Source organism: Symphalangus syndactylus, chromosome 11, assembly GCF_028878055.3.
Source record: "Symphalangus syndactylus isolate Jambi chromosome 11, NHGRI_mSymSyn1-v2.1_pri, whole genome shotgun sequence".
In the NCBI taxonomy this organism is placed as follows: Eukaryota; Metazoa; Chordata; class Mammalia; order Primates; family Hylobatidae; genus Symphalangus; species Symphalangus syndactylus.
In genome coordinates this window covers 133,331,464-133,344,181 of record NC_072433.2, presented here as the reverse complement: position 1 = coordinate 133,344,181, position 12,718 = coordinate 133,331,464, and the positions used below count along the sequence as shown (strand labels likewise).

Below are 12,718 nucleotides of genomic sequence, written 5' to 3'. Positions count from 1 at the left end.
CCCCTGCCTGTGGCTGCCTGGGCTGCTGAGATTTCGCTTGGTTTTATCACTGCAGAGGAATGCCTGCCATACCGGGGGGGCGAGAAGGTCCAGAATGACAAGCCCTGGCATTCCTCAGCCGCCCCCTCCCCGGGGTGGGGCCTGGACATTCCTGGCTGCAGCTAGAGGTCCCAGCATGACAGGGACTCTGACACCCCTCCACCACGGCTATTGTTCAGGATTCTGTGGATTCCAGAGGCATCTGCCTGGCAGACTGTCTTGCTGTGAACACCCAGCTCTGCAACCAGTGTTTGCGTGTTTGCCCTGGGAGGCCCAACGCTCACCCAGAACAAAGGCCTCCCCACATGCGTGCAGGCTGCTGCTGTGAACTTCCAAGGACTCCTTAGGATACACACCAAGGAACCCTGGGTTGGGGTGATACCGAGGAGCTTCCTCCCTGACCCACACACGCCCTTTGAACAGGTCTTTGGCTGCTCATCAGTTTGGTCAATCTCGGGGCAGTATTTATATTCCTTCCCGTTTCCAGGCCTAGAGCCTTCGCCTCTAACTGAAATTACCTCTCAACCCTTTTTAGCTAAGATGCCTCTCGCATTCCCCAGGAATAACAAGCTTTAAAGCCCCTTCACGCTGAAGCCCGCCTTTGAATTCCCCAGCTAGATTTGGGGGTGGGGGTCTCATGGCTCCCGGGGAACCCCCCGATCTGTTGATTAAACTGAGCTCAGGCAGATTGCTGGCTTCCCAAAGCCTGCTTCTCAAAGCTGCGGGCACCGGATTGCCGTCTTTGGCAAGATTCTTTTGGGATACAATGGGAATTACTGGGTGGCCTCGGTTCGGTTCTTCCCTCGTCTCAGTTCGCGGCTCACCAGCCCCATTGATGCAGCCCCCAGGCTGGAAGGAGGCTGCAGGAGCTTCCCCTCAGGTCATCCTCTCATCCCTCCCCCATGCCCCAGGAGCTGGTTGTGGGGGCGGTTCCATCCCCTCGGCCCATCCGGGACAGGAGCCTAGGTTCCCTTCGGGGGGGGGACCCCAAACCCCATCCTTGGCCTCAGGCCAGCCCTGGTGCACCGCCTGCTCCCAGGCTGGACGAGAGGCTGCGGGCCAGTGGGTGAAGGGGCGCGCCCTGACTGCCAGGCCCCGCCCAGGCGCACCCAGGAGGACGGGCTGGGGTGACGTGGGCGCCGGGGGGGAAGGTGGCGAGGCCGGGGTCTCCATGGCGCAGGACGACTGGGGCCTTCGAGGACCACGCGGGCCTGGGAATCGCCCGCCAGGCTGGGCCGGACGACGCACGTGCTCCGAGCTGGGCCGAGGGGGCGGGACCGAGGGCCGGGGCCGGGGCGGGGCCTTGGGGGCGGGTTACGGGCGGGGAGGAGCCGCGGACGGTGGGCGGGGCCGGCGGGCCGTGGCCTAAAAGGCGGCCGGGGCTGGGTTACTGACGCAGCTGCTGGCGGCAGGCGGCGGGCGGAGCGCACACTTCTCGCTGGGCTGCGGCTCCCGGGTGTCCCCCGCCTGGCCGGTGCGGAGAGCATGGCGGGTGCGGGCCCGAAGCGGCGCGCGCTAGCGGCCCCGGCGGCCGAGGAGAACGAAGAGGCGCGGGAGAAGATGCTGGCCGCCAAGCGAGCTGACGGCGCGGCGCCGGCAGGCGAGGGCGAGGGCGTGACCCTGCAGCGGAACATCACGCTGCTCAACGGCGTGGCCATCATCGTGGGCACCATCATCGGCTCGGGCATCTTCGTGACGCCCACGGGCGTGCTCAAGGAGGCAGGCTCGCCGGGGCTGGCGCTGGTGGTGTGGGCCGCGTGCGGCGTCTTCTCCATCGTGGGCGCGCTCTGCTACGCGGAGCTGGGCACCACCATCTCCAAGTCAGGCGGCGACTACGCCTACATGCTGGAGGTCTACGGCTCGCTGCCCGCCTTCCTCAAGCTCTGGATCGAGCTGCTCATCATCCGGCCTTCATCGCAGTACATCGTGGCCCTGGTCTTCGCCACCTACCTGCTCAAGCCGCTCTTCCCCACCTGCCCCGTGCCCGAGGAGGCAGCCAAGCTCGTGGCCTGCCTCTGCGTGCGTGAGTACGGGGCGCGGGCAGGGGGTTGGGAGGTCGTAGTCCCTGGGTGCCTGCATCTTTGCATCACTACGCCCCTGAATCCCACACCTCTACATTTTTGCGTTCCTGGACCATCCCAGCAGTTCTAACCTAAGGTCATGGGTCCCAGAAACCACGTGCGTTTCTTTCATTCATTCTTTTACACTTCTCCCCACAGGCTAGGAATATCTTCAGTAACGGGACAGCAGAGTCCGTGCCCTGCCCTTTGGTGGGCATTCCATTCCCCCACTTAAGCGTTTCAGGCAAGTGCCAGCCTCCCGTTGGCCCCGCTGAGCGATACTCCCAACCTCTTGCGTGGCACCCACGTGGAGTAACTGAGCAACCGGTTTAGTGTTAGAGCTCCGATTGCTGACTGGTTGGTGAGAAGGAAATTGCAGTTAAAAAAGAACCATTCATTCTGCTCTCCACACCAGCTCGTCAGGAATCAGTGACACGGGCTGACACATAAGAAAACAGTAGTAATAAAATCGTATGCGGCTAGTGACTCGTGCTGGTTTAGGCTAAGGGATCCCCCCTGAGGGTTGCCCAGTAGTGAGAGAGGGGAGCTTGGCTGCAGATTTAGTGTGTGTTGCGGTGAATGCATGTGCGGGTCCCAGGTTACACTGGGAAACAGCCATGGGGCTCCTGTTTTGGTGGGCTCGGTGCTGGTGTGTTCTTCACCAGGCCAGAGAGAACTGGTTTTCAAAATAGTTTTCTTTTTTTTTTTTTTTTTTTGAGACGGAGTCTCGCTCAGTCCCCCAGGCTGGAGTACAGTGGAGCGATCTCGGCTCACTGCAAGCTCCGCCTCCCGGGTTCATGCCATTCTCCTGCCTCAGCCTCCAGAGTAGCTGGGACTCCAGGCGCCCGCCAGTACGCCTGGGTAATTTTTTTTTTGTATTTTTAGTAGAGACGAGGTTTCACCGTGTTAGCCAGGATGATCTCGATCTCCTGACCTTGTGATCCGCCCACTTCGGCCTCCCAAAGTGCTGGGATTACAGGCGTGAGCCACCGTGCCCGGCCTCAAAATAGTTTTCTTGCGGGATTTCAGGGGGAAAATCACTTGTACCAGATGCCACATGATTTGGTTGGGTGGCGTGGGAAGGCGGGTCTTGGCAATTCTCAGGTTCATCCCATGGCAAGGATCGGCCTGGATCTCAATAGTGTGTGTACACATTCAAGGTGGGAAGGGTTAAATTTATAGTTTGGGTCATGAGCCATGAAATCAGGGGAGTGGCTTCTGACTGGCAGGACCTGTTGGCGCTGTTTTCTGCCACACTGTACTTTGGGGAGAAGGGGGAGGGGGAGGCATTTCTTCATAAATGTGAGAATGCCCCGAGGGCAAGACTTAGCAGGGTGTGTGTGGTTTCTCTGAGGCTCAGAAGCTTCCCTGAGGCTCTGAGCGCAGCAGCCGCCCCACCATGCAGGCCAAAGCCAGGAAAAATTGTAGCAGGACAGGAGTGGAGACAGCCTGTGGCTTCCAGTTGGGCGTTGGAGATGTGAATGTAAGGGATGACTCTGATTTTTTTGTCATTAGAATTTCACTGGTTCAGTCTCCCTCCTGCCTAGGTACCTGTCTGCCCGGTATGTAACGACATGGATAATAGCTTACACAGCCTGCACTCTTACCTTTAAAAGATGAATCCCTGGTTGGCTGGGTGTGACGGCCCATGCCTATAATCCCAGCACTTCGGGAGACCGAGACGGATGGATCCCGAGGTCAGGGGTTCGAGACCAGCCTGACCAACATGGTGAAACCCCATCTCTACTAAAAACACAAAAATTAGCCGGGCATAGTGGCTCATGCCTGTAATCCCAGCTACTGATGAGTCGGAAGCATGCTCTGGGAGGTGGAGGTTGCAGTGAGTTGAGATCCTGCCACTGCACTGCAGCCTGGGTGACAGAGCAAGCCTGTCTCAAAAAAAAAAAAAAAAGGCAGCCCCTGGGTGCTGAGCCTCTGACTTCCTACTGGTGCCAGGAGTGAGTTGTGGGAAATGCTTCATTGGCCCCAGGAAGGAGACATAGGATGGGGCGCTGCCTCGTTTTCTCTTTCTAATAAAAAACACATCAGTCATACATGAATTCATCATCATTTAAAAATTCCAACCAGCCCAGGCACTGTGGCTCACGCCTGTAATCCCAGCAGTTTGGGAGGCCGACGCAGGCGGATCACCTGAAGTCAGGAGTTCGACACCAGCCTGGCCAACGTGGTGAAACCCCGTCTCTACTAAAAATTACAAAAAATTAGCCAGGCGTGGTGGCAGATGCCTGTAATCGCAGCTACTCGGGAGGCTGAGGCAGGAGAATCTCTAGAACCCAGGAGGTGGAGGTTGCAGTGAGCTAAGATTGCGCCGCTGCACTCCAGCCTGGGCAACAAGGCAAGACTCCGTCCCAAAAAAAAAAAGCAAAAATCGGCTGGGCGTGATGGCGCACACCTGTAGTCCCAGCTACTCGAGAGGCTGAGGCAGGAGAACTGCTTGAACTCGGGAGCCAAGATGGTGCCACTGAGCTCCTGCCTGGGTGACACATTTCTCCTCCTTTACCACCCCCCAGCCCCAGAGTTTCTGTGGCTGACAGTGTACGCTTCCAGAGCTTCTTCTGTTACAAATATATCGCTGGCCTATTAATTTAAAAGATCATAATGTACAACTTGTTCTCCACCTTTTTTTTTTTAAGCCTAAAATGGTTTTGCCATGTTTCCAGGCAGTATGCAGAGGCTGCCCTCTTTAGCTGCTAAGAAGACTTCCCTGTGTCGGCAGGAACAGGTGTGCTCACTGCCCCCCCGCCCCCACATAGAACCCTGTGGAGGGCATTTGGGGTTTCCCAGCTTTGTGCAAATGAGAAAAGGGTATGTGGTTTTTTGTTTTTTGTTTTTGTTTTGAGACAGAGTCTGTCTCTGTCGCCCAGGCTCGACCGCAACCTCTGCTTCCTGGGTTTAAGCAATTCTCCTGCCTCAACCTCCCGAGCTTAGATTACAGGCATGTGCCTCTTAGCCTCCCAATTTGCTAGGATTACAGGCATGAACCATCGCACCCAGCGGGGTGTGGATTCTAATGTAATAGCTAATGTGCCTTCCAAAGAGGCTGTACCAAGCCACACGTTCCTGGATTTATTTTGTGGTAATAGGGCTTTAAAAAGTATTTCTATTTATTTATTTTTATTTTATTTTATGTTTGAGATGGAGTTTTGCTCTTACCCAGGCTGGAGTACAATGGCGCGATTTCAGCTCACTACAACCTCCGCCTCCCGGGTTCAAGCGACTCTCCTGCCTCAGCCTCCCGAGTAGCTGGGATTACAGGCGCCCACCATACCCAGCTATTTTTTTGTATTTTTAGCAGAGACGGGGCTTCGCCATGTTGGCGAGGCTTGTCTTGAACTCCTGACCTCAGGTGATCCACCCGCCTCTGCATCCTAAAGTGCTGGGATTATGGGCCTGAACCACCGCACCCGGCCTAAAATAGCTTTCGAGCAGTCCTTTTGGTCCCAGTAGGTAAAGCCTCAAGGTAGGCTCTAGAGTACCAACCCTCTCTGACCCAGAGGTGAAGGTTAATGTTAATAAGATCCCTTTCAGGGAAAGTGAGGGCCACACTTCTCGTGTCCCTAAGCCATTTGTACTTGTTTTTGTCTGACTCACCTGTGTGTGTGGTAAGTGTGTGTCTACGTATTGCTTTTTTTTTTTTTGGAAAGTGATTTTCAGTGACAGAAAGGAATGTGCTCTCTGCAAGAGTGAATTTTTCTTGCCCCTGTGTGTGAGGCAAGAAGGAGGAGCTGTGTTCTCTGAACAGGCAGCCCCTGCTGAGAGAGGAGGTGGGTTGGGGTTCAATCATTCTGGTGGGAAAGATATTATAGATAGTTACAGAAATAGACACAAATCTTGGAAGGCCGAGAAGTTGGCATAACTTTGGTAATTAGATCTGGCTGAAGGCGGCCTGATCCCTTTACCTTTCATTAAACAAATAAAAATAGTAATAAAAGAAAGGCAGAGTAGCTTACCTAGCTAGCTTGTTTACTCGTGTAATCTTAAGACCGTGGGTGCTTAAGTGCTTTTTACTCGGGAAGTCCACGATGTCTGTTATACTCTAATGGTGTTGACTCAAGGTTTTGTTAATTAATCATACTGAATAAATGCGGGTCTGGGTAGCTGATCAGGGCGGAGTAGCAACTGTTTCCAGGACTCAGCAGGGAGCCTGTGAGCGATTGGGACCCGCAGCTGGACTGGCAGAGCAGAATATCTGTGTGTGTGTACTTTATTCATCTGTCACCGGGTCAGGGGTCTGCAAGGGACAGACTCCCTGCAGCTGGTGCCCCCTCGAAAGGAGTGCTGTCGCAGAGGTGGGCTTGGCTGAGGCTGGTAGAACACCAAGCCGATTCTCAGGTCATTCTGACTTCAGCTCGGAGAAGGGCAGTGGATGTCCCAGGAAGGGAGACCCTGCCCTTATAGGGGGGCTTCTGACAGGTGCAGTGGGCAGGATGGGCGCTCCGGGGTGTGAAGGAGAGGCTGGGCGTCTGATCTGTGGACATTGCTCCTGGAGCAGTGAAAAGCCATAGAAAGTGATTTATTTTATTTATTTTTAATTTTTATTTTTTTTTTTTTGAGATAGAGTTTCCCTCTTTTTGCCCAGGCTGGAGTGCAATGGCACGATCTCGGCTCACCGCAACCTCTGCCTCCCGGGTTCAAGCAACTCTCCTGCCTCAGCCTCCCGAGTAGCTGGGATTACAGGCATGCGCCACCATGCCTGGCTAATTTTGTATTTTTTAGTAGAGACAGGGTTTCTCCATGTTCGCCAGGCTGGTCTCGAACTCCCAACCTCAGGTGATCCACCCGCCTCGGCCTCCCAAAGTGCTGGGATTATAGGCATGAGCCACCGCACCCGGCTGATTTTTTTTTTTTTTTTTTAAATGATCACACATAAGGTTGGGTTCCAGAATTTTCTGCTTAGGAAGAGAAAGGGCACCTTGTACCCCCTTATTCCTTGAGCCTGATCCTACAGAAGGTACAGTGGCTTTCGGGTCTGGATCCGCAGCCCTCGGCCCTCTGAGGCTGCCTTGGGAGAGGGTACGGATTTGAGAAGAAGGTTCTCGGTTTTGCTGGCTGTCTTTTCACTTACCCAGGCGTGTCCCACAGAAAGTTTCTTTTTGTGAAATAATCGTGTGAAATGGGTTGGCCTGGCCAGGCGCGGTGGCTCAAACCTGTAATCCCAGCACTTTGGGAGGCCGAGGCGGGCGGATCACGAGGTCAGGAGATCGAGACCATCCTGGCTAACACGGTGAAACCCCGTCTCTACTAAAAAAATACAAAAAATTAGCCTGGCGTGGTGGCGGGCGCCTGTAGTCCCAGCTACTCGGGAGGCTGAGGCAGGAGAATGGCGTGAACCCGGGAGGCGGAGCTTGCAGTGAGCGGAGATTGCGCCACTGCACTCCAGCCTGGGGGACAGAGCAAGACTCCATCTAAAAAAACAAACAAACAAACAAACAAAAAAGAAATGGGTTGGCCTCGGTGCTTAGAACCATCCCACTGACGGGGAGTGGAAAAATCCCCTTGCTTGTCGGTCTCGTTAGATGAGGTCCTGTCACGCGTGTCTTTGTGTTGATGCGCTTTTCACTGCTCATAAAGGTGAGAGGAACCAGCTCCATGTGTCTCCTTCTGGATGGCCATGTGGAGCTTGGCATGACAGTAGGGTTGTGTGGGTTATTTATTGCTTAACAAAGACTTGGCAGCGTGTACTGGAGATTCAAGTGATGCTGGGTTTTATCAGAAGGCGCAAAGGCTGGAGTTGAGATTCCGGCTGGGCCTGGATTTGGTTTGGGCAGTTTTTCTGACCTCCCTGGGCCCCAGCTGGCTCTGCATAGCGAGGAAGGTAGCATCTACTCAAAGTGCCGGCCGCAGCCGTGGACCGGCACTAGGCCAGGCGAGTTCTCAGTAAGTGGGAACTCGCAGGTTCAGAAGATGCTGTGGACCTCAGGGGCTTCCACCTCCAGGGAGGTGCTCTCAGAAGCAGGGCCCGATGGGCTCACCGAGTCGTGGAGAAGATACCCGGCTCAGTCTCAGTGCCTTCCTCAAGCGCATAGGTGTTCGGGAAGTGGCCTGCAGACAGCTCCTCCATGCCTTGAAAGCAGGAGTAGCAGTTGGGTGAAGCATGGGAGCCTGCTGGGACAGTCCCAGGCGTGCCGCCACGCAGGGGCAGGCCGTCCATCAGTCTCGCGGGACTCTGGCTGCGGGTGGCTGAGGACACCTGGCCTCATGGGAAACGGTGCCAGGGTCTCTGGACTGAGGGAGCTCTCCTCCCCATGGCTGTCACTCAGCAGATTGGTGTGGGCGGGTGTGCGTTTAGGAACCTGTGAGCTGAGACATTGTCCAGCCAGGATCAGGCCAAAAGCAACCAAGGCTTTGAGAAATCCACCTGGCCCCGCCGAGCCTGTTTCTGGCTGTGGAATGGGATTTGTCCCAGCGCCAGGTGTCTGGGAATCCCAGGCCTCCACGTGTGAAGGTGCCAGTTTGAACGGGCTGTGACCGTCCCTCCACAGCCTGCATCTCCTGCTCCCCGTGCACACTGAGCAGCCCTCAGCCTCACTGTCTTCTCCTTTGACAAAAAGAAGGAAGGAGCAAGGGAACAAAGAGAGGGAAGGAAAAGCCAGAGACGGGAGCCAGGGTTTCCCTTAGTCTGGAGCTCTGGGTGCGAGATGATGTCACCCACCCACGCTCAGTACAGGCCCAGGGTCGGGGGGCTGTGGGTGGAAGTAGGAATCGCCACAACTGTCTCTGAGCCCCTCCCTAAAGGGCGAAGGGTGTAAGGGGTGGGTTTTGATGGCTGTGGGCTTAGCTGTGGTCAGTGGACTCAAAGGCCAGTTGGCCAATTAGCAGTGACCAGAGAGCAGAGGAGGCCTGTGTGTGTTTTGCCCCAGGGTCTTCAGGCTGCCTGGCTGCCTCTATCCGCCCCCTGGGGTATCCAGCACCCCCCCGGGGTATCCAGCACCTGTAGCCTGTAGCCCTGCTTCTCAGCCCAGGCCTGTTCCAGGGCCCCCCCAGGGTATCCAGCACCTGTAGCCTGTAGCCCCACTTCTCAGTCCAGGCCTGTGTAAAACCTGGCCCCGGGTTGGGTTTTGGGATCCCTGCACCCCTCCACCCCCAACCCCCCACAGCTGGGACCCTGGCTCAGCTAGCAAAGGTTCTGCGTGTTTTTAAGGAGCTGGGTGGGCCCCAGAGCTCAAGCCGTGGGCTCATTGCAGGCGACAGCCAGTGATTAGTGCTGAAATCCGACTTTCCCAGCCAGACATGAAAGTGCCGCCGGCGCCTGGGCAGGTCACGCTGCATCACGGGATTCGGGGCAAGGCCGTCGAGGGAGCTCACAGAAGCACATGACCTGAGCCACACAGGAGAGCCTAACGGGCACTTCTGACCCTTTTTCTCTTGGGTTACAGACCTCTTTCATAATCCAGCAGAATGTGCAGAATCTTGCCCAGAAATGTGTACCAGCTGCCTTCACACAGAAGGGTGGGCTGCACAGACCCCCGGGGGCCCAGGCCAGGGTCAGAGCCGCCCTCTGGAGAGGGGTGTCCAAGGTAGGGCACACGCTTGGACCACCTCTTGGCACCTCTTGGCCACCTCTTGGCCACCACTTTCTACTCCAGCCTTTGAAGCCAGTGATAATCACCAATTTACAGCTGGGGAAACTGAGGCAGGAGCAAGCCAGGAGCCAGGGGCCACAGTGCCCACCTCTACACTGAAGCCACCGTTTGTCATCAGGCATAGGGGAGCACACAGCCACGCCTGGGGAGTCTGGTGGGTGCCAGGGGTCTGGGGAGGTGTCAGTCAGCAAGACTGGGTGGCACAGTTGGCCCAGGTAAGGACACAGGTGGTTCAGAGGCTCATCTGTGTTCCCCAGCAACCCCTAGGGGCCCTTCGCGCTCCTCCACCCTTCTCCATCCTTCCCAGACTCACATCCAGGTACCCTGGACAGCCACAGGGTTCTGCCCGCCAATAGGCCTGGCCCTCCCTGGAGCCTCACCTGGATGGCTGGCCATGGGCAGGCCTCGCCTGGCCCGTCTGCGGGGACAGGACACGTGTACGCACGCAGATTGGTACTGTGTGCCCACGCGCTCCCCGGAGGCCCTGTGGCAGCACCCACTTCCCGCCGCTGCCCTGTTCCACCAGGAGGGCCCCCCCACGATCCCAGCATCTCCTTCCCAGATACTGGCTGAATCCTGAACTCTCCCTCTGGAAGGCGGACCCTCCGGGGTGGCCGCAGCGCCTGTGTGCCTCCGGGAGCGTGGGAGGTGTCTCTTTCTCTGTATCCCTGTCCGTCAGACCGCCCCAGGTGGGGACCGTTCTCTGGCATTGCCCGCCCCTCCCCTGCCCTAGAATTTGCCCACTATGTGAGGAATGAGCACCTACCTCCTATTCCGCGCCTCGGAGCGTGACGCCCGCAAACCCGATCCCTGCTGAGTCATCCTGACCTCGGGGTGGGCCAGCGTCTGTCACTGCTGAGACACTGTATGTGTCAGCTGCTTGTTAACGAGAAAGCCAGACTCTGTAAAAGATTTGAAGAGATTTATCCGGAGTCAAATGTGAGGACCAAGGGCTGGAGGCCCTGAGGACATGTGCCCCAGGGGGTGGGCCACAGCTGGAGTTCATACCTTATACAAGGACAGAAGTTACAGGCAGACATCAGTCAGTACGTGAAAGGTACTTGTTGGTTCTGCCGAGAAAGGTGGGACAACTCCAAGGCGGGGATGGGCTTCCTGGTCACAGATGGGTTCAAAGATTTCTTTTTTCTTTATATATATATATATATATATATATATATTTTTTTTTTTTTTTTTTTTTTTTTGAGATGGTTTTGTTACTCAGGCTGGAGTGCAGTGGCATGATCTCAGTTCACTGCAACCTCCGCCTCCTGGGTTCAAGTGATTCTCCTGCCTTAGCTTCCCAAGTAGCTGGGACTACAGGCATGCACCACCACGCCCACCTAATTTTGTGTTTTTAGTAGAGACGGGGGTTTCACCATGTTGGTCAGGCTGGTTTCGAACTCCTGATCTCAGGTGATCCACCCACCTTGGCTTCCCAAAGTGCTGGGATTACAGGCGTGAGCCACCGCGCCTGGCAAAAGATTTTCTGATTCACAATTGGTTGAAAGAGTTATTAGCTAAAGACCTGGAATCAATAGAAAGGAATATCTGGGTAAGACAGGAGGTTGTGGAGACCAATACTGTGTTTTGTTTTTGTTTTCGTTTTTGTTTTTTTTTGTCACCCAGGCCGGAGTGCAGTGGCATGATCTCGGCTCACTGCAACCGGGTTCAAGCGATTCTCCTGCCTCAGCCTACCAAGTAGCTGGCATTACAGGTGCCTGCCACCACCACGCCTGGCTAATTTTGTATTTTTAGTAGAGATGGGGTTTCTCCATGTTGGTTGGGCTGGTCTCGAACTCCTGACCTCATGATCTGCCCACCTCGGCCTCCCAAAGTGCTGGGATTACAGGCATGAGCCACTGAGCCAGGCCAAGATCTGTGTTTGAATGTTACTGCTGGTCAGCTGTACCTGAATTCCAGAGGGAGGGGTATAACAAGGCCTGTGTGACCCCTCTTCCCATCGTGACCTGAGCTCTTTTTTCAGGTTAACTTTGGAATATCTCTTTGGCCAATACGAGGGGTCCCTTCGGTCAGTTACGGGGCTTAGAATTCTATTTCTGGCATACGTGCTTAAACTGCAGCTGGTACAAAACCAAGGCCACGGTGACCCCGGGGCCAGTCCAGCTTTGTCCCTGTGCTCTCGAGCTGCTGGAGGCCAATGCAAGATTCTGCCCACGGCTCACATGTGTGGCTTCACAGCCTGAGGGTTCTTGGGGCCATGTCTTCACCTGGTACCGTGTAGGGGCCCTGTGAGCTGAGTCAACTGGAAGAGCCCAGGGCCTCTGCAGAAGTCCTGAGCAGGGTCCAGGGACTGTCCCTGGAGCTCTGAGTCCCTCAAGCTGTGTGGCCCGGAGCCAGGCGCTTGACTTCTCTGGTCATTTGCTTCAGAGCTGGGAGCCTGGGGTGGCTTGGGTCTTTGGCAGGGGTCAGGTAGGGGAGGGGCCAGCCAGGAATCAAACATCCCTGACAGGTGAGGAGGCAGGTGAGGAGGGCAGGGCAGGAGCCCCTGGAGCACTTGTGCAGCAGCGTCTGGGCCGGTGCGAGCCCTGAGGTGGCTTCAGGTCCTGCTCAGAGCTGAGGGCTTCCTGTCGCCAGGGATTCTTCCATCCCTGCACCTGCAGAACCCGTCGGGACTGGGGAGAGGCCGTGGCCTTAGTTTGGAACAGCTGCATCCGCCTGTCGGGTGTACAGGCTGTGCACTGATTAAGCCTGAGCGCAGAGTCTATTCAACGAGTTCATTGTGTGGTATTTGCTTCGGCTTGCTGTTGAGTTGGACTGGCCTGGACGCTGGCCAGGAGCCCAAGTGGACTTGGTGCTTCTCTTTGACAGCCGGGTTTGAAAAGCCCAGTCAAGTGGCCAGAGCACAAAGGTGAGATTTAGGAGACCTGGATGTCCTCACTTCGCCGCCCAGGAACTGCTGTGTGACTTTCAGCAAGTGGGACAACCTCTCTGAACTACATTTACCCCAGTTATAAAATGGAGGTATTGGATTGGCTGCCACAAGTGTCCTTCCAT

General features: G+C 55.8%; 1 protein-coding gene across 2 annotated transcripts in view; it reads left to right on the top strand.

The window, feature by feature from the left end:
• Positions 1-1,387: 1,387 nt before the first annotated feature.
• Positions 1,388-12,718, top strand: part of SLC7A5 (solute carrier family 7 member 5) — a 41,134-nt gene continuing 29,803 nt past the window's right edge. The window contains exon 1 of one of the 2 annotated variants that reach the window (XM_055232716.2): positions 1,388-2,062. In XM_055232716.2, coding sequence (XP_055088691.1) covers positions 1,525-2,062 — 538 coding nt within the window. In that variant the 5' untranslated portion in view covers positions 1,388-1,524. The remainder of the gene's footprint in view (positions 2,063-12,718) is intronic. The other variant, XM_063613037.1, reaches the window with a different exon arrangement.